We start from the raw sequence: 23006 nt of genomic DNA on the forward strand, positions 1-23006 counted from the left end.
TCTTAGACTGTAATTAAATAAAAATTTCATTTTTACATAACGAGACCATACATATACTATTTACTAACTGAGTATTGATTTATCTGCAGAGTACTTTTATTTCTTGATTGATTCCATGTTTTTGGTTGAGATGGTATTATATATTCAAACATTCAACTGACATTAGAAGAAGATTTTTTAATTAATCAATGTAAAAAAAAATCATTTATTTATTTTTTATATTGGATAAAAAATTAATTGATATAGAAAAAATAAAAATATATGCGTCATTGCATATAACTACATAAAGATGGAGCACAAGCGTAATTAGAATCAGCATCTCAATTAATCACGTCGCACCAGCTAACGTGGGGGCCGAAAACAGAAACAAAAACAGGACTATTCCATAAGCAACTTAAACTACTTGGTCCATACACTTGGCTCAACCACTAAATCATCATGCTGCTTTTTGGCTTTATCTCCTTCATTTTGAACCAAAATCATCATAGCAACTTCCAAAATTCTTCATTAACTAAAAGTAGTCGACAAAAAAGTTAATAATTAAGCTTTTAACTTGGTCAACTGGGATGCTTTCCATAGTTTTGTTTGTGTGGGATATATTATTAAATATCTGAATTAATTTTGGTGCACTATATATTATTATATAAGTTTAATTGACTATATTATAGAAAGCATTGAAGAAGGGATCACTACTTCGGTCCAATGTAGTTATCATTTTGACTTGGTACCTTGCTAGCTTGCGTGGTGAGTTATGGTGCCACTATGTAATAATAATTAATAATAATAATAATAATAATGAAGCTTTAAAAAATTGGTCAACCCACAAGGTGTAGTGTAATAGATTAATTAGTCTATGGTTGAAAAACAAGTGTTCAACTATTTGTGAATTCGTAGTACAGTGTGTGAGGTGCGAAGTTGGGTGGTCTATAAATATCACCAAAGTTATGATTATTTGAATTAGACGTATTCGTACGCAACTCCTCCACGTGTAAAATTCTTCAAACATGGATGAAGTTGAACATGGGAACTATCAAATTAAAGATTTTGATTTTGACTAGCATGCGCAATGTATTCAGAATTGTTAATTAGTTCACAACCATCGTTAGTGTTTCTCTGCTGCAATTCAAACTTCTTACTGTTCCAGTTTATCAAGCACATGGATATATAGCTACACAGTATATTCACTACAATGTATGATTTTTTTGGGTGCACAGTGTGATAGATTAATTTTAAATTCATGACAAGGCAGAATTAATCAACGGTATGTAAAATATTTTTATATTGTGAACAGTTAATGATCGTTAAGTTTTGTTACATTACTTAAGTGTTGGTAGATTCTCTATTAAACATCTGTTTGCATAGATTCTTTGTTACATTCATAAAAGAAACAATATATTATGCAAAATATATATAGAGATAGACATTATACACCAAATTTGGGTGGATATATTCATATATTATACTATGAATGTTAAAATAAAGAAAATTGAAACCAATCGTATCCATGTTTATTTTAGAAGGGAATAAGCAGTGAAAATTCCCACCTCACTTAGGAAGAACGGACAATGGGTCTCCAAGTGGAAGGGTTTCCACCCTTAAAGAGGATACGGAATAAGGGAATAAACTATTTTTGAAATGACCAATGAAGCATATCGATCAAGCATGATGTTTTGTTCTCATTTTCTCTTGCAAATTGCTGGTCACTTACTTAAGGAAATGAACCTTACGTACCATACTTTGGTTTACTTTTTAAATATTCGTCAAATGCTAGAATCAACAACATTTTATATATAATCGATAACTATCTGCTTTCCATTGACCATCTTTGACTCGCATCGTCTCATCTTTTTCTTGATTCCACTGTTTATATATTTTCATTTTTATTAGCAGTTTATAGATATTAAATTTCCTTAACTTCACCTAGTGGAGCCAGCTGTATAACACTGTAGCCTATATCCCTAAAAACTTAACTACTGCCATGAATAACAACTTAAGTATTTAGAATATAGTCTCAGAGTTTTGATACGTTTTTAGTCAATAGTGAATGAGTTTGAATATATCCCAAGAGAAAGATGAAGAAAAAGTTCTCGATCAGAAGACTAGAATCCTTACTTTTTTTTCAAGATACAATATCATTTCTCTTTTCTTTTTTTTTTTATGTATAAATAAATAAGACATTAGGATGTCTAAACCCATGTACAAATAATATCAATAAATATATACAAGATATAAATATGAAATCTTTTCAGTATTATTTCTTTCTTATAATTCCAAAATAGAGTCACTTCCTTTACAAAGGGATTACCTTAACAACATAATAACAATAACAAATGACAGTTGTTGGTAGTAAGGGTTAAAAATAAAATAATAAGAGTATATGTGACCCTTATTTTTAATTCATTCTTGGACTATTTCATGATTAATTTATATATAAACACTAATCGGACTATGAAAAAATTATTTTTGATATTTTGTTTATCATTCATGTCCAAACTTTTAACTTTTTCATTCTAAAATTTCTTTTACCATGTGTTTCTAAATACAATCATATTTCTATAAATCTCGTATACTTCTTACCTTAGTAACCAACACAACCTTTCAAATCCTTTCAAATCTTATTATTTTTGTATTCATAAAATAAATAAAAATCTTATTACTTTTATATTCATACAAGATAAATAAAATTAATCAAAATAATATAAAGTTGGATTATGCTGATGTTTCTCTTCTTGACCGTTTATAACAAAGACTCGAGATAAGGTTAAATACTGTACATTGAAATAATAGTTCCTGACCTGATTCACATCATTTCTCTTTACAAATATTATATGCGACCTAATGTGAAATAATTTCTGAATCTATTAAAGTTCATTGAACAAATAGCAAACAGTTAATATAGATATTTTAAAACTTTTCATTAATAATATGATGCACGTATTGAAAATGAAAATGTATTAGTACAAAAATCGGTACATTGTATTCTACACTATGCATCATGTTAATTATTAGTGTTGATTTATCAATATCATTTCCGTTAAAGAGAAGTCATACCAATAAAGGTAATTTCAAAGCCTAATATTTTTCACTATATATAGGGTATTTTCTTAGTGGTTGCAGCATTGAATGCAATTACTTTTCGTTGTGCACTGAAATTCTGATATTTTGTGCAGCCTCTTGGTGACTTAGAATAGTTAACTGAGAGAAATGAGAGTTTGGTGGCAAAATAAAATGGCTAAAAGGCATGATGGGTTTTAATTGACCTTATGGTTTGAGTGAAGGACGGTAGAAGAATAGGATATATGAAGTGAAATAGACCAGCTATTTTGGCCTCTAGCATGCATTTGCCACTTGTGAGAATGACGTATTGGATGAAGCCATGAGCTCACTAGAAGAATTACTAAAATGTTACTAAAGGCAATTCAGAAAATGGTGAACATGACAGATTTAGTGGATGCTTCACTTTAGTATAACAGCAACTAATAGGTGGCAAAGTTTTAGCATTTAGATTTGCACCATGTATTGAGGTTTCAAGTGGAACCAGGATTTTGATGGAAAAAGAAGAAGGTGGACAAGTTTTCTGTTGTCTTTTTATGTGTCCCTCAACTATTGGGACCTTCGTGTACACAACTCAATCTGGGTCCTTTGTGCCCTTATATCGATCACATCTCCTTTTCTGCCTCTGGGCAAGGCAAAAGCATTGCTAATTCAGACTTACTACGGAAAAATACCAAAAGTTTAATCCCCAAGATGCAGATCCGATTCCCTTTCCTGGATCTTCTGGCCCATCAGTGTTCAATCCTTTGAATTATAAGATAAACGTTAATTCTAGGTTGCTTTGAACAACCTAGCTTTGCTGGTGCATTTTGTCCTACTTATCAGTTTAATGCCAGAATTGAACCGAGCTTCGTAACCTATTCTAACTCTCATGTCCCTCATTAATTAAGGGTTCCCATGTGACTTCACTTTACAGATATATATGAGAATGATAATGTGTGATCTTGGCTAGTTGGCAACCTATGTCTAAATAACTAAAAACGATGAATATAAATGTGAATTTAGAAAAACAAAAAAATGTGATAATAAAATACATTTTCTACCTCGAACTCTACTTACACTTTTTTTTTTAATTTAAAAATAATCACAATAAAGAAAGCATTTCTAAAGGTTTCAAGATACAGGTTGAAGCGTATCCTCATATCACTTCGTAGAGGCACGATTATATATTAGCTAACTAGTTTTCTTCATGCATAAAGAAGATACAAGTATAACAGAACCACATTTTGTGATGATTAATTTATGTAATTTAATTTTCTGATATTTTAAATCACTGTCGTGTCAAATTTGAACTCATTTTGTCATTAAATAAATAAATTTTAGAACATGAAAATAGAAAATGTTATTTATTTTATTTCTGTTTTTTAATCAGAATTTACATTTACTTATTATTTTGTATTAAATAATAAAGAAGAAAAATTAACGTTGTATCAAATCAAGAAAGTAAAAAAGTTATCATGCACGTGGGTGACTTTTTTTCTAGAAAAATAACGTAATTTTATTTAATTTTTAATTGATTTCTTATTTATATATATATATATATATATATATATATATATATATATATATTAAAGTTGATGCGTTCAATACATAAAAAACTAAAAGAAATTACGTGACTTTCCCAATAAAAAGTTATTGAATCCCTCTTCAAAAATAATCTTCGAGACAGTGATTAGATGACCAAAATATGGAGTTTTCAAATGGTTTAGATGGCAAAAAATATGGACTTTTCAAGCGGGAAATGAAAGTTAGACAAATCGTGCATTATAATTATTTAGGGTTTTTGTCCTCAAAGAAAAGTTACCTCATATAATAGACGTGTTTCCACAAGATAAAATTTCGTGCAATAATCATCAATAATTCTAAGGTTCGCAGAAAGGACTAAAAGACTAATGCATGGAGGTCTGTCAAAGTGCCATATAATGAATCTAGTTGACATTCCGTAGAGTACATGCTCCCACATGTGTTGCCGAATGGTTTACAATGTCGTACACGTCTGTCACAGCTTATTGTGTTGCAGTAGTCTCCATTATACATACATAAGTACACACATTTCATATATATTGTGCCACTATACGAAATTAAATATGAAAAACAAACTGAACACTCATGCAACCTATGACTGTCCCAGAATTCTATTTTTGTCGATGACAAGGTTGACCGAAATATATTGTCCTGAAGCCGTATGTTGTGCGTGCGTTAATGGGGTGTTGCTTTTACCTTTCATGGATGAGTCAAGCTCCATTTAGTTTTTGTGACAGATCCTTTGGACATGTACAAATATGGTAGTAAATATTTGCGTAGTTGATTCTTTTTTAATTTATGTTTTCAGTCCCTTTTTTTCTTCAAAACATTCAGTAACTTTATCAACACTGTGTTTGTTCTTATAAGCTAAGTGAAAAAATTGAAGTAGAAAGTGGATACGATGTTCATGTTGTAAATGAAAGATAAAGGTTTACGATAACATATGGATGCGGATAAGTTCACAGACTTCTTTACGTATTGGGTTGGTGCAATTCATTTTCAAATTGGATATCATGCGGTTTATATATAACAAAAATTTGAATTAATTGAAGTAAACATTTGTACTAACCATCCTTCTTCAACCACCCAAAAATGTTAGTAAAGAATTCATAAAAGAAGAACTATAATGTTGGTTCAAGAGTAAAAGATGAAAAAGAAGACGAGAGATTGTAACTTTAACTCTGGGAAATATAAAACTAGTTTAAAAGGTGAGAAAATTTGTAAATTTAATTTTTTTTTCACTAATAAAATTAACGATTAATATTTATCGATGAAAAAAACTCATAAAAGTACAAATAAAATCTTTTTAAGTGTGAAGATATTGTAAAATTAAAAAAAAAAAAAAGGAGATTATACACATAAAACCAGTATAACCGCCGACCAAACCTAAAACATCTCTAAGATTTTGACATTGAATAGAGTTCTATAGTTATATTTTTTATATAATATATTTGGTTGGTGTAGATTGTGAATATATATAGTAAAAACTCTGAAGTATCATACATCATGAGTGTGCCATGTCATAACTTTAAAACGGAATAGTTTTTATTATTTTCATAATTAAGAGAAATAAGATGCACTGAGAGCGAAAGAGGATGGAAAATTTAATTTAAAAGAAAACTGTCAAATTGTCAACCAAGGTTCCAATTTGAAGATAAAGTGAGTCATTTTATTCTTTTTCATGTTGGAAATTGCTGAAAGCGTCCGACACTAGATCAATGCTCGAACACTTGGCACATACCCACTTGTGCTTAATTATTATAAAAAGGAATAACACAACAATGTGTGCCCTACAATAAAAGAAGGAAAAGCCACAATGGATATACGTACGTTTCATTTTTATTTAACAATTCCAAAATTAAATTAAGGGATTTGATACTTTCAATACGTTTGACTTAATCCTTTCCAATGTAATATTATTGTGTTTCTATATAGGTAGGAGACACAAAATATCATCGTATCCTAATGAAATCATAAAATTTAACCATATAACAGAAAATAAGTCAAGTTCATTCTTCATTCTGTCCTCATAATATTCTTTCTATTATTTTTAGGATTTTTGGTCTCTTTCTAAAGTTTAGGATGAAACAAATGGGTCTTTTTTTTTGTTACTAACGTGAAAATAATGGGTAAGAATTAAAAGCCTTATTTCTCTCTCCCTATATATATATATATATATTGACTGATAAAAAAAATTGGCGATATTTATATTACTGTATATTGTCGGTCTCGATCTCTATCTTATATGAGATTTTTAATAAATACATCAACGAGAATAATATTTTTCCAAAATTAATTTTATCATCTATAAGCCATTTATAGTTTTTTCTTTTTTCATTGATATTATTACAGGTGTAAATAAAAAGTATTTAATATTAAATTGGAAATCTATAAATATAATATTTTATGACTTACGTTTACTATTGGTCTAACTAAGAGGGTGTATATATATGATAATTAAATATAAGAAAAGTTGTCCTTAATTCACTAAAGTCCTTATAAATGACCCTCATAACTCCCTTTAACTTTTTAATATATATTAGTTTGTATTAATGTAATCCTGCAAGGAAAAAGTAACTGCATTAATTATGATATCTGAAAATTGGAATTAGGAAAAACATGCATTGGTTAACTGTTTATTTAAGATTGTCTTGTGTGTTTGTCTCTTAGTTGAAGGCAGGGTTTTAATCCTTTACAACACCAGAACATGGACACGTAACGTCAAGATATAATCTGAATATTTGGTCGAAAGAGTTTTAGAATATTATACCTCATTTCAAATCTTCTTAAGCTAGCTTCCTCTGATCAGCCACCAACTGTGAGGTCCAACATATATATAGCCAATAGTGGGAATATTTTCCTGTGTTTTGAATATATTATTCCTCCTTCCTCTACCTTTTCACACCTTCAATTTAACAACAATTTCAAGCCCTAACCCTAAAAATATCCTGAGATATCCTTAAGGTTTTTCTTCTAAGTAACAAAAAAGAAGAAAAAACAATGAAAGTAAAAGGTTTAAAAGAAGCTCCTCCCTTTCATTGATAATGACTCCATACTGTAACCCATGCCTTTTATGGGAAAGACGACACTAATCTCCGCCACTACTTGCATTGATGAATCGGTACTTGACACCTAGAAAGTCTTTGGGGGAACCATGCTTTTTTCTTATATACTTTCTTTTTTTTCAAACACACCCTCGGAAAACAGATACCCTATAAAGACAGTCTAAGGCAAACAAGTGTTTTTTTGGTGGTTATCCTACCTACATATATATAAAAAGAATTTTCATGTGCTTTCAGTACAGGTTTGTTTGGTGTCCTACCCCATGTCTTCCACAGTAAAACAAGAGTCTGGGACAATGCATTGCATTCAAGATATTTTATGTGCTGCTACCATGCATGTTGTTTACGGTCAAAAGGAAAAACAAAAGTAGACCGCTCAAAGTAGAAGAGATAAGATTTTTTCAAGATAAATCTGTTAATGTTTAGCTGGAAAGGTAAACAAAACAACCAAAAATTGAACTTATTTTGAATAACTTATAATGGCTTCTGCTAAAATTCATAATTATCTTTTTTTTTTTTAAGAAATTACTTTCGTATTTAGTACCATATTATGCACTTCTTATACTTACAACACGTTTTTCTCATTTTAGAAGATTTCATGAAATATAGATTACTTTGTTTTGTTTATCCGAAGTTGTGCTTCACAATTATACGGATAATTGATGTATCATATGTAATTTTAGATCGCCAGCTTTATTCTCCGGCAATTGCGTGTATGTAAAAAAAGGTTTTCACTTTATACTTTATCATTCAGATATTTTCGGGTAGCTCTATCCAAAATAAAGTACATGCTCACTCACTTTGATTACACAATGAGAAAGGTCGTCACTTCACATCTATTAAGGTAGTTTATCATTCATATCACACCTAAGTCCGTTACATTTTTTTTCGTTATTTATAAAGAAAAATAATATTACGATATACTTAAATTTTTTATATTTATTTGATATATATATATATATATATATATATATATATATATATTTACTTTATTATTTCTTAAAAAATTACAAAGATTTATTCTTTTAAAATCATTTTATCTTTATTAAATGTATTAAATAAGTGTCGGTTTATGTCATTCTATTCTTGCTCATTTATAACTTCTAAATATAAGAATAAAACAAAAACAGAAACAGAAGTCCTCCAAGATCTACCAAACATGCTTGATTGATTGATAATATATATATATATATATATATATATATATATATATATATATAGAGAGAGAGAGAGAGAGAGAGAGAGAGAAAAAGAGAGAGAACTTATAGAATAAATTTAAAAAATGTTACTGATTCTCTTAATGACCATGGTAAAAAAAATGCAAAAATAATGGAGTGGAAGCTGCAGAAAAGGTATTACACATTTTCATACTTTGAGGACAAGTGGATATTATGAATTCAGATATTGGGCCCGAAGCTGTTTTGATTATTAGTATTATTACAAACCTTTTCCCAGAAACTTTAAAAATCTGCATTACTTTTTTCACATAAAAGATAAGGAATCAAATAAATGCCCTCCACACACGTGGCCGGGTTGAATGCAATGCCATGATATCCATCCATCGATCAACAATACATTTCCCGTTGTAAAGGTAAAACCCAAAAGGAAAAATAGCAGATTACCAAAAACCATTCCTTTTTAGTTTTATTATTCTTATTATTAATTATCTTATATTTGAGCATAGCCAACAGATTACAAAACAAAAACATTATTGAACAGCAAACAACAGTAGTGACAGCAACACCGAAACAGTAGCCGCAGATGGTGGTCTCTCTTCCTAAGACTATATATTGTGTTATCGTTCAATCACATCCTTGTGTGCTTCTCGTGCCTAGCTTCCCCACTTTATACATACACCTGTTCTCTCATGTGACTCTACCAAGCTCTTCTTTCTCCTTTCTGCTCCTCCTTCCCTCTAATTCATACACACTCCAATCTCAGTTAATTTACTTTTATAGTGCTACCATCTTAGCATCTCTTCTTTCTCATCACTTTTTCATTTCTCAGTGGATCACTAACTTCTGAGATGATGCCCCCTGAGCAAGAAACCTCTATTTCACCAAACATTCCACCCATATCAACCCGACCAGAGACCAGCTCGGTCCATCATGAACCAGAAGGTTCTGCTACTAACAAAATCAAACCAAGTTTGGAATTGGATGATAATGGCATTCCCTCGCACCATCAGACTCAGCCAACTCCACCACCACCACCAAGATTATCCGTTCTTCACCAATCCTTGCGCCCCATTACCCTCAAAGTACTTATCGATCTTCTCTCTTCTCATGATATAATATATATGTGTGTGTATTTGTTACATTTGTTTTTATCATAGATAAGCTTGATCTTAATCAAAAAAAGACATTTTACATATGAAGCATGAAATAAGAGATAGTTGTAACAAAAATATTTCTCTAATCACTGTGAATTGGTCTATCTTGTGTGGTGTAGTTCGAAGACGTGTCCTACACTATAACCTACGAGAGCCAGAAGAAGAAGGGTTGCGTTTTACGTAATGAGTCCAAGCTAAGAAGAAAGGTGCTGAGCGGTGTGACCGGAGTAGCGAATCCCGGTGAGTTAACGGCAATGCTGGGTCCTTCCGGGAGCGGCAAGACGACCCTCTTAACCGCCCTGGCGGGGAGGCTTGCGGGAAAAGTGTCCGGCACGATAACGTACAACGGACACAGCGACAGCTCCTTCGTGAAACGCAAGGTTGGGTTCGTTCCCCAAGACGACGTTCTCTACCCTCACCTCACAGTGTTGGAGACTCTCACTTACGCAGCTCTATTGAGGCTACCCAAGAGTTTGAGCAGGGAAGAGAAGAAGGAGCACGCAGAGATGGTGATCGTGGAGCTTGGCCTCACACGATGCCGTAATAGCCCTGTTGGAGGTTGCATGGCTCTGTTCCGGGGCATTTCGGGTGGGGAACGGAAACGGGTCAGTATTGGGCAGGAGATGTTGGTCAACCCGAGTTTGTTGTTCGTCGATGAGCCAACTTCGGGTTTGGACTCCACAACGGCCCAACTTATTGTGTCCGTGCTCCGCGGGCTCGCCCGGGCGGGTCGGACCGTAGTCACCACCATCCACCAGCCTTCCAGCCGGTTATATAGGATGTTTGATAAGGTGGTGGTCTTGTCTGAAGGGTATCCTATTTACAGCGGGCATGCGGATCGGGTCATGGACTATCTCGGATCCATTGGGTATGTCCCGGCTTTCAATTTCATGAACCCGGCTGATTTCCTCCTTGACCTTGCCAATGGTAAGTACCAAGTAGTATCACCAAATTAAGGGTTCATAATATTTATTTATTTTTAGTGAAAAAAAAAAGTCATCGTTAAACATGATTATAAAATATATGATGTTATACATGTTTAAATTTTTACTGTCCAGTGAGTTAGGTTAAACTAAACATGATGATTGATTAGATTAGATTTAATATAAAGGATAGTGAGAAGTGTGTGGTGACATTAATGCTGACCACAAATTTTTTAATATGTGGTATGGTTAGGGGAATTTGTTTTGAAAGTCTGTCAATGGGGCACTGAACATATCTTTATGACTTTGAAAACTGAAACGTTGCTGTTTTTTATATTTCTGTGATGCGAAAGGAAATTTTGGGAGTTTGTGGATGTCAACTTCACGAAACAAGATTGCTCTTGAGATTTTACACTTGTCGTAAACTGGGTAGGTGAGGGTTCCTTTTCAGATTTTAAATAGAATAATGGAGGTGAATAAAGCTTGAGGATTTTATCTGAACTCATGAACCATTGTCAAGGCGGCGACACCTGGTAACAATGGGTCATTAGAAGCAGTAAATTGATAAGACTTTACTATACTAGAGAAAGTTATTCATCCCCTTTTGTGTTGGCATTGGCATACATCAGTGCTGAACAAACTTTATGTGATCTTTTTTATTTTATTAACCAGACAATAGTTATCTAAAAAAATTTTAAAGGTGTTTGGAATGGTCCGATTCTTATGGTGGCCTGATAAACTTTTTGTGAAAGATATAGGTGCGGTCTGGATTTAATTACAGCTTATTTCTGTTTATTGTCTTTCATTTACCTTCAAATCTTTTTGCATATATATTTCTATCAATGCTTGTGAAAATTTTCTTTTTTTCTTCTTTCATAAGTGTTCGTTATCCTTTTTCTTCTTTCAATATAAAGTCGTTACTTTTACCCTCATCCTTGCTGCTGTGGTACTTTTTCTTCAAGGAAAAAGATGTTTCTGGTAGCGCAATTGTAGGCATCAATTTAATCAACAACCTAACAAGCATGGACTCTTAAGCCAGTGTTCTTGATCATGTAGCCATTCTACTTTTTAATTCTAAAATAAGATGATAAACTGAATTCACTAGAATTGCACAAGAAATCTGAATCACGGAAACAGTGATGATGAAAGCATCTTCACGCATGGTTGATGGTAGTCGTTGGATGTCTTGTAATATTTGGTCACATAAGTAAACACGTCTGTTGGATTGGAATTGAATTTGTTGAAAGGCATGGTGACGAGCTCTAATACTTTGGATTCTGTGGTTTGGCAGGCATAGTTGCTGATGTCAAACATGATGATCAGATAGACCACCATGAGGATCAAGCTTCAGTCAAACAGTACCTAATTTCATCCTTTAAGAAGAACTTATACCCTGCTCTTAAGGAAGACATTCAACAAAATAGCAGTGACCCTCTGGCTTTTACATCAGGAACACCTAGACGTAAGTGAAATTTTCTTGCTCTCTTAGTGTTGACAAGAGTTAGTTATACATAACACCATGGCTAAATGGTCATTGCTTATGCCCGGTAGGCTCTGATAACCAATGGACTAGCAGCTGGTGGGAGCAATTCAGGGTGCTTCTTAAGAGAGGTTTACAAGAGAGGAGGCATGAATCTTTTTCTGGTTTAAGGATTTTCCAAGTCCTGTCTGTATCGATTCTCTCAGGACTTTTGTGGTGGCACTCTGATGCTGCACATGTTCAAGATCAGGTATTTAAGAACTATATTCTTGTATCAGTTATTAAAAACTCACTAGAAAGTGATAACTTTATTTAGTAGTACTGATAAGAATATAACCCTTGTAACAGGTGGGACTCCTTTTCTTCTTCTCCATCTTCTGGGGATTCTTCCCTCTCTTCAATGCCATCTTTGCATTTCCTCTGGAGAGGCCAATGCTAATAAAGGAAAGATCTTCAGGGATGTACCAACTCTCCTCGTACTATGTTGCCAGGATGGTGGGGGACTTGCCAATGGAGCTAGTGCTTCCAACCATATTTGTAACTATTTCCTATTGGATGGGTGGTCTCAAACCTTCGTTGGTCACATTTGTGTTAACCCTCTTGATCATGCTTTTTAATGTGCTAGTGTCTCAAGGCATAGGCCTAGCACTTGGTGCCATCCTCATGGATGTGAAGCAGGCCACAACTCTCGCTTCAGTGACCATGCTGGTGTTTCTCTTGGCTGGTGGTTACTATATTCAGCAAATGCCTGCTTTTATAGCTTGGTTGAAATACATTTCTTTCAGTCACTACTGCTATAAGCTTCTGGTAGCAGTTCAGTATCCAATAAATGAAGTATATGAGTGTGGACCAGGGTTACATTGTAGAGTGAGAGATTTCCCTGCAATAAAGTGTCTGGAGCTTGGTGATAACATGTGGGGTGAAGTGGCTGCATTGACTGTAATGTTAATTGGATACAGAATTGCAGCATATCTAGCCTTGAGGATGGGGCAGCCTCACTGACTAAAAACTTAACAGATTAGAGACCATGTTACTTATTTCAAGTTTGGTTGTTCGAATCACCACCTCAGTTAGTGTGGTTATTCGATTCAAGTTGTAAGATGAATATCTTAAGCCCTGTTGATTAACATAAATGAAGCGACCAAAATTTGTTCAATATATATTCCAATTTTTTTTTTATGGAGAACAGGCAGCTGTACCAGTATACTCCATCTAGTGTATTAGTTATCAAGAGGGCATGGTTTGTTTCTGGCATTAAAAAGGTGATTTTGGATCTTCATTGACACAGTTGTTATCGCAACTTGTAACGTATTATTAAGAATTATGTATTTGGCCTTGTTTATCTATCAGACCAGCACTCTATTGTTCATTCTTTATGCAATTTCTTTTATGCAATTTCTTACTTTACTTCTTTTCACTGGCATGGATTCATTCAATTATTGACATCTTGAGGTGAAGTTGCAAAACCATATTTATCGTTAGGTTTAATAGCCAATTTTATTCTCAGTTTCGTTGACAAATCTCAATTTAGTCCCTCGTTTTAAAAGTGATTGAAATGGGTCTTTACTTTCAAAATTTTGAGTCAAATTAGTCCCATTGGTCAAACAGAAACAAATAATGTTAAGGGCTTGATGATTTGACAGAAGAGATATTATTTTATAGATATATCTATAAAATAATATCTCTTATGCTAAATCATTAAATCCTTAAGACCATTTGTTTCTGTTTAACAAAATGGACTAATTTGACTCAAAATTTTGAAAATGAGGACCTATTTCAAACACTTTTAAAACGAGAGACTAAATTGAGATTTGTCAACGAAACTGGAGACAAAATTGGCTATTAAACCTTATCGTTACTTATCACGTTGAACTAAACGGTGGTAAATTACTTTTGTATATAGATAATAATATTTCAAGATTTCGTACTGCAGAAACTCCAGTTGATGATAAAAAAAAAGTTAATCGCTTAGTTTAATGAACTGCTTTAGGGTTCATTGTTCTTAAACTCAGAATATTTTCATGAAAGAACTTATTTTTGCAACGTTTCTTTTAAATAAATATGTTCTGTTATGTCCTATACACTCCTACATCAAGGAACCCTTCAACATATAAAGTTTAATCTTTATATAAAAAGCAAAAAATTTTTTTAATAACACTTTTTTAACAATACATACGTGGCAGTTTGTGATTGGTCCATTTTAAATATTTTTTAAACATAAATTCAAATAGACCAATAAAATGATGACACGTGTTCTGTTGTCAAAAAAGTTATCAAAAAGTGTTTTCAAAAAATATCATTGTCCATATTAAAAAAGAATGAATGCACAGATAAAGCCTTTATTTATTATCCAGGACAAGTTAAACATCCAATTGGCTTCCTTTGATCACAAGATTTCAACTTAAAATTAGTTGAGATGAATTTGTACAAAAGACATAAAAATGGAGGTAGAGACAATATAAGACTTCTTAAGGATCACAACTTATTTTTATGTCAAATCAATCTCATTCATTAACATAAAAAAAAGCACAAACAATTAATTTATCTCTTCTTAATTCTTAGAATATGTCAGGCACGAATATTTTTTTCATTGCCTTTAACATATAAGGATAAGAACCGATTATCTATATCCTATAAATTGAAAAGGTATATAAATAGCTGTTATCAAACGAGAAAAATACCAGTCTTCTAGAAGGCTTCTGATAAAACAGCATATGAATCATGCAGGGCTCAGCATGTGTGAAACCAAATTGTAGAATATGAATCCAATAATATCTGCTGTCTAACTAAGATAAAGCATAAGATGCTGCAGCATTATCCCTCCATTAGCTCATAGTTGAGTTTATTCCATTCCCTCGAGATATATGGTTTCTGACAATTTGGTGTAATTGACGTATTATGCTTAAACTCTGCTATAAATTGATGTATGGTGCAGTGTTAAAACCTGAGGCTAGGAGAAGTGTTTGTTTGGAAGAGTAGTGTAAAATGGCATCACTCAAAGCTGAGAAACCTGTTGAGAAATCTCCTCACTCTGCAGGGCAGGTGAAGAAAGAGACTTCTGCAAAACCTAGTTCAGGCAATCCCAAAGCCCCAGCCTCCAAACCAGCTCCAAAGAAAACTTCAACCCAGACTAGGAAGAAGGTATTTATTTTATACATGCCATACAAATTCTTTTCAAGTTCATTTCATATAATCATGTATCTCAGTTTGGAAAGTGATGATTTCACAACATAGCCTACAACAATGAAAGCATGCATGCATGCAATGCATGCATGAATGATTTTCCTTAATTGACTTTCTCTATGGAACTGATGGAATAGCCTTTTTCATGCTTTTTCAGGGAAGCAGCAATAAATAAGCTGAAGATGTATGGATGAGTAAAAAGAATGGTCTTGGAATTATGGGAAGAGTTGATAAGGTTACTGTTATGTGGTGCTTTTCAAACATATGGTTTTAAGCAGTGCTGCTGTTTATAGACTCTGTATTACTTGCTTATGTTATTTTCCTGTCATGTTACTGCAACCTGTCTGGGCCTGATAAATAAAAGATATCCTTATATTGTATGATCACGTTCATCAAGCAGAAATTCTGTTTAATTTTGATACTATCTTTTTTTTGTCGCATCATTGCTAGAAAAAAATTTATCTTTTTCTTTTAGACTTTTTTTTTAATAAGGTTTAAATTACAAATACTTTTTTGTAGCAAAAAAAGTTTACAAAAACTATTAAGTTGTTTAAATTAACGAAAATAGTCAATAAAAAATGAGTTGTTTCCTATAAAGACTAGCGTGAAAAAAAATAATAAGACTCAGCAACCGGTCCAAAAAGAAAAAAAAAATTGACACAAATGTTTTAAAACAACATTTTAATATAATACATGTGTCATTTTTTTTATTGACTTATTATTTGTTTATTGTTATGTTGAAATATTCTAAAATTTATAAAAAAAAAAATAGCACGTATTTTGTATTAAAATGTTTCTAAAATATTATAAAAAAAATGTGTTAATATATTATTGTGAAAAATAAAGAAAACTTAAACCGCGCATAGAAACTAATGCGAGAAAAAAGATCCGGTCATGATTTCCCTTGTGTAGCGTTTTCAAGATGAAATTAAAGTAATGAAATTGATCGCGTAATTAAAAAAATGTCTCTTGAACTTTAGAAACAAACACATTAAATTTTATTTTCGTTCTAATTAATTTTTAAACTTTATTTCTATAAATGAATATCTTAAATTTTTATTTCGTTTTAATTAATCCTTAATTTTTTTTAATCCGTTTTACGTATAAAAACACCTTAACTCCAACTAATCCGTAGAATTTACGCATTTTGTAATCAGCTCGTCTTTTGATTTGATTTGGAGGTAAACAACTAGTAAAGAAATGCATCTCAATAATTTGTTCACGTTAAATCACGATCATTTATTAGTATTTTTTAACAAATCGCTTTAGAAGCATTAAAACAGTATAAATAAAAATTTAAGTAGAAATTTTTTTTATTGTTTCAAATAATATTATTTTCTTAAAATAAAAATTTAAATAAATAACATTGCAGAATATTAATTGTTTTTTAAATAACGATTTCATAAATCTATATAAAAAATATAAATTTATAAACTCTAATTTTGAATAATTCTTTAATATATTTTTTTCATTAATAACTTTATTCTGATTACTTAATTTTTTAAAAATATTCAGATAAAATTTAGTAATAATAAATAACTTATATTCTGTTTGTTATGATGATATTTAATACTCATTTCATTAACTGGCAAATAATTACAGACATCCATTCTCATTATAAATTTAACAGAAAACATTTCTCATACATCAATATAATAAATAGTTGTTTTAGTTTAATTGATGTATTAACTAATATATATAATATTGTGAAATTCGAGAGTTTACACGAGAGAGTCCAGTAAATTTGATTCATAAATTCGATTTTTAAATTCGTAAGAGTTTATTTCAGATAAAAAAATTATATGAATAATATTTCAATTTAAATAAGTCTACAAAATTATATAATTTGAAATAAATAAAATTTATAAACATATTTTCATAGAAATATTATAAAACATAAATACTTGGATTAGTATAATTAATTTTGGTGTATTTCGAAACATAATGCTATAAGTTTTTTCATTAAAAAAACTAATAAAATCATTCCAAACTCACGATTCTACACGATCTTACCGATTTCATAGTCGATTCTACAGAATTTACTTAGAAAACAAGTTTATTTCCGAGTTAACTCGGAAGCCAAGTCTAGAACGTAAACTCGTCTGAATTAAGTAAACCATTAATATATATATATATATATATTGTGTTTTTAATTATTTTAGAAATAAATAACTAGAAATAATTACAAATTACTCTAAAGCGACTCATTCATTTATGTAATTTAATGATTATTGACATATATATCCATTTCATTGCATATACTAAGAAAAGAGTTTTTGATTTGGGTAAAAATTATACATGCCTAATAAGGTTGTTCATCCTGGAGAAAAACCCTTTCTTTCATCCAAGCATCAATTAAATTTCAGAACAAAGATCTTTGATCACATGAACCCATAAATCGTATAACAATAGAAATTGTGCAAAAACTGTAATAAAGATTTTTGTTTTCAATTTCAGCATGAATAATTAATCAATATTAGTCTTAGTCCATACCTATGACTAAAAGATATGAAGTTTCTTTTTATCAAATAATTGACTTCTACCACTTCCTTCTCATTCTAGTCTCATTGGTAGTTTAGATTTGCAAATGGTAAAACTTCTAGATGGTAATTTCTTCATACACCTCATAAACTTCTTCCTAAACCCCATATAAACAAATTTTCTATTTTAACCTTTCTGAATTGTACTGAAAGTTGTTTTTTTTTAACTTTCGGAGGATTATGCAATTTGGGAACTAATTTTATTTTACAAAAAGACTTATGGAATAATTTAAAAATTAATTCTTTATAAAAAATATAAATTTTACAATTTCAAAATAGTCTTTAATTTTTGAATTGTGTAATTTATAAATAAAAATAAAAATTATTATAGATAGTTGCAGGAAGAAATTTAGAGAGGTCTGGGAAGAAACTGGTCCTCCAATGGGGATGGAAAAATCAACATATGGCCCAGGCCCAATAAAAACGTTAAAATCGACCTTTGGATGAGAGCAATTGCTTGTCGTACCCACCAATTACTTCCGGGACCCCACTAAAATAACAAAAATACTTAAATACCCTTCGCAATTGCATAACACCCCACTTCCATCAGTGTCACCCGACCGCTACTGAGAAGAAGAAAAGAAAAAAAATGCTAAAAATATCTTTTTTGAAAAGGTTTTCTCGAAAACTATTTCAATGTTTTGAAAAAGTCTTTCCAGAACTCATTTCATGTAACAGTACTCCAAAAAAAATTATTTCGAAAAGTACTATATACATTCTCGAAAGTATATTCTGAAAATCTATTTAAGAAAATGTATTTCACGCATTCTGAAAATTTCATTCCAAAAATTCTGTTTCAAAATAATTTGCTTCGAAAATATTATTTCAGAAATCCTCTCCTGGAAAGTCTATTCCAGAATTTATAATCCATTTTTATAAAGAAAAAATATTATTTTCGAGAATTTATATGAAGGAAGCAATTGCTTAGATGAGTTTTGTGAGTATGAGTTTAAAAGTTATATCATATGATCATCTCATCATTTTTAAACCGTACGATCAAAACAATCAGAAACATCATAAGAGTAATTTTGATGAAGATCGAATGGTTGTAATCTATAGATTGAACAATTATTTTGAAAAACAATTAGATTTAATGAATAATTTATGAAAAATATTATTAATGTCAATTAGGTTATAATTATGACATTAGAAATATAAATCTTGTTATAAAATAAAGAAATACAGGTTTAAAATAGATAGATAAGTGGTTTAATTTATTACACATTAATCGTCAATTTTTTACTGATTTTGGGATTTGAGTATATTATGTATATAACTTTCTAGTTTGACTGAGTAGAATCCCAAAACTGACGATGACGAAAATAAACATTCAGACACATTCAGGATAGAGTGAATTAATAATCTTGACTCTATAATCTCAATCCTATAATCGAAATAAATAGATTAATTAAAAAATATTAGAATAAATATTTTACTATCAAAATAATCAAACATAATAATTAATAATCTTTTATTTTAAAATTGAGCATAAAAATTAATATTATTACAAAATAATATATTTTATTAAATCATATTGGATAATTCGTATTATAGTTTTAAATAGTCCTCTCACAGAACAGTTCTAACTATGTACTATATGTTGTTTTCTTGTAAGAAGTTAATCATGAAGTCCAAAGCCGATAGTATCCACTTGTTAATTCAAACTCATTTTTATCTAAATCTAGTTCAACTTAAACTTAAATGGTTGATTTGCGAGTTTCAAATAACAAATTGATTTCCAATAGATTGAAATTTTATGTGACCTAAACACTAGGCTTGAGTATTTAAAGCAATAATATTATTTCGAGAAAAATTATATTGGAAGGAGAAAACTTTTTGTATAGAAGTACGTTTAAGATATTTTTAAAAAAATATGATATTTTTATTTATTATAATTATGTACTTTTTAATTTTATATTTTTTTATTTTTAAAATTATCTGTCTAGTAGTAAAAAGTAAGTAAGAATTAATTTTTTTCTTGAAAATATATGATAAAATAATAAAAATTAATAACTATTTTTAGTTTTAAAAAACTTATTTAGGTGTCTTGAATGAGTTATGTAATATTGTCTAATAAGACAACAAATTTATAGATGGTGTGACTAAAGTTGTAATTATACTTATTTTCATTTGTATTTGGAGGAGTAAGGATTTTTCTTGGAGCAAAAATCAAATATGCATGGATGATTTCCTTCAGTATCTTTTTCAAATTGTTTCATAAACACTCGGAGAGACTTGTATTTCTCTTACTTGACACTGACAAAAGAAAGTCAAGTGGTGTGATTAGATTATACCAAATTATGCTACAAACTTTGATGGATGGTGATAAAACAATTAATGGAGTTCAGTGGTAGTATGGAGAACCAATCCAAGGTCTCACCTTTTAACAAAGTTGAGAAGATCCTACACAAAATGGCATCACTCATTTGGTTCATGATTATTCCAATATTTTTGTTTGAGTAGGTGGAGTCATCATACTTGTTAAAAATAGACATCCTCCAATTACAAGGTAGGGAGGTTTCCACAATGCCTATAGTAAATGGAAGCATCTCGATCATATCCATTGTTGTCATGGATATAGGTTATGATCATTGCTAGTTCCACTGCTCTCCTAAACCGTATGGTTAGGTTTATCTTTCGATTGTTTGCTCAGTTCAAGTAGAGTTGAGTTTGAAGGCAAAGGATTCTTATCACCCTAATCTTGTTGCATGGTTGCATTCTTTGGGTGCAAGGCTTTTAACTCTTTCTCATATATATAATATGCATTTCATCCATTCACTCAAGTTCCTAATCATTTCCCTTGAGTCCAAATGGTCATCTGAGGTTTCCTCAAGGACAACGTTGTTTGTCATGTTCCTTGTGGTTAACATGTGAGCTTAGAAAGTCGTCGTTTAATTTTACGATGGGCACCAAAATGTTTCAGTATGTAGGGTCAATTGATCTCTTTCTAAGGATTGGTCATTTAATAGTCCTAGATGCAAGTTATTTCCTATTTGTCAATACCGATTGGCTGGTACGTGTTAAATATTTTCTGCTAAAGCTAATTTGATTCGAAGATTAGGATAGTAAATATGTCATGAATGCATAAGCTATTACCTTGTCTTGAACCTTTATTTATATATAGCTTTTGTGATGAGTTTTTTCTTAGTATTGTTGAGACTTAATTACGACCTAAATTCCACTAATTTGGATTATGAGTTTAATCAAAATGATTTTATACTTAAAAAAAAATTCACCTAAGTCATTTGGTCTTTTTTTGTAAAAATATTATTATGTCAGATTATTCAATTAATTTAATAAAATATCATATTTGATTGATTAACTGATTGACCATCCAAATTAACTCAACCCCGTATATATATAAAACGAGGATTCAAACTATTACTAAAATTTTCAATTTCAATATTAAGTAATAATAATTATAAAATTATAATTAGCAAGGTATTTAAATTCAAAATTAAATGAAGAGTTTACAAAATCGGTAAAATTCTAATACGAATTATAAATTTTATTTCAATTTTGTAGAGGGAAAAGTAAATCCAAATTAAGTGAACCAATACCAATTCTGAATTTTCTAATTTTACATTAATTGGATTTGGATGAAGAGACACACTTGCATCCCCATATAAGTTGGGTGAAGAGAATAAAAGTTTGTAAGTTACGAGTGTTTTAAACAGGTTTTATTTTAATTGAAAAATATGTGGATTTTAATTACATTAATAATTAGTGGGATAGTATTAATTCTCAATACATATAATAAAGTGAATTTTAATTATATTGACTTTTAATTAGATATAAGTTTTATTTAAATTAATTTCTTTCACCAAAAAGTTTAACCACATAAGGTGGACTATAAAGAAAAAATAAATCTACACATTTTTGTGATTTTACTTAATAAACCAAACAATTAAAATTCAATCCAAATAATTAAACTGTCAGGATTATACGTAGGATCTGAATATAAAATATGATATAAAGTTGTAGGGATTATATGATTTTCCACTCAAATAATTTTATCCAAAGTGATAATTAGAATGTAATTTTAATCATCATTAGTTATTTCTAATTGTGCGGTACTTCTAGTGTATGATTATGATTAAAAAGTAAAAATATAGTTTTAAATGATTATGTGACTATTTATTCAGTTTTAGTAATTATTAATTAAATAAAAGATATTAACGGTTGGACATAATTACTATCAACACAATTTCTTAATATTTAATCGATATATAGCGAAAAATAAAGTAACTTCACCTTAAAAAAAAAGTAAAACATAAAAAGTGTTGTTATCATATTATATTTGTCCAATTGGATAAGGATGTTTTTTATGCACAGGTGTATTGATTTGAGAAATGAATAATACATCAACATACTTGCAATAACTGTTTTTTTATTGAGTTAAAATCTTGCGAGAAATTTAAATACTATTTTATATTTCAGTTTTCGGACTTTCATATGTGTTTCAAAACAAAAAAAATGTCTGGCGACAATTTTTTTTTATTCTTGTAAAATGTCAACAAAAATTCATGTTTCATGAAAAACAAAACGTTTCTTTCTGGATAATGCACCGATTTATCAAATGGATTCCTATTTGAATAAATATGTTATGTTATGTCTTATATTCTTACGTCATGAATCCTTTAACATTTATATTCATTTCACACATTATTTCTCATTTTTTTTATTATAAAAATAATGTTAGATGAGTGTAAATGTGTATGAATGCACAGATAAAACCTGTATTTTATCTTGGACAAGTTAAACTCTCAATTTTGGCTTCCTTTCATCACAAGATTTCAACTTAAAAGTAGTTGAAATGAATTTGCACAAGACATGATTAAAAATGGAGGCGGAGACAATATAAGACAAGGATCACTACTTATTTTATATCAAATCAATCTTCATTCG

General features: G+C 30.4%; 1 protein-coding gene and 1 long non-coding RNA gene across 2 annotated transcripts; both read left to right on the forward strand.

Moving 5' to 3' along the window:
* The first annotated feature begins 9373 nt into the window (after nt 1–9373).
* Nucleotides 9374–13751, forward strand: LOC106772412 (ABC transporter G family member 21). Its single transcript, XM_014658804.2, has 5 exons — nt 9374–9900; nt 10092–10899; nt 12187–12357; nt 12447–12625; nt 12724–13751. The coding sequence occupies exons 1-5, from the start codon at nt 9667–9669 to the stop codon at nt 13375–13377; spliced, it is 2046 nt and encodes a 681-aa protein (XP_014514290.1). The 5' UTR covers nt 9374–9666; the 3' UTR covers nt 13378–13751.
* A 1531-nt stretch (nt 13752–15282) lies between these two features.
* Nucleotides 15283–15948, forward strand: LOC106771564. The gene is made up of 2 exons (XR_001376476.2): nt 15283–15516; nt 15716–15948. It is a non-coding gene; the product is annotated as an uncharacterized LOC106771564 (long non-coding RNA).
* Nucleotides 15949–23006: the final 7058 nt, after the last annotated feature.

The sequence above is a fragment of the Vigna radiata genome, chromosome 8 (assembly GCF_000741045.1).
Source record: "Vigna radiata var. radiata cultivar VC1973A chromosome 8, Vradiata_ver6, whole genome shotgun sequence".
NCBI classification, from domain to species: domain Eukaryota; kingdom Viridiplantae; phylum Streptophyta; class Magnoliopsida; order Fabales; family Fabaceae; genus Vigna; species Vigna radiata.

Excerpts from the sequence above, each read along its gene's own strand:
- LOC106772412 (XM_014658804.2), top strand. The coding sequence starts at position 9,667 with ATGATGCCCCCTGAGCAAGAAACCTCTATTTCACCAAACATTCCACCC. Across the intron at positions 9,901-10,091 it reads TGCGCCCCATTACCCTCAAA|TTCGAAGACGTGTCCTACAC; the intron begins GTACTTATCGAT and ends TGTGTGGTGTAG. Across the intron at positions 12,358-12,446 it reads TACATCAGGAACACCTAGAC|GCTCTGATAACCAATGGACT; the intron begins GTAAGTGAAATT and ends TATGCCCGGTAG.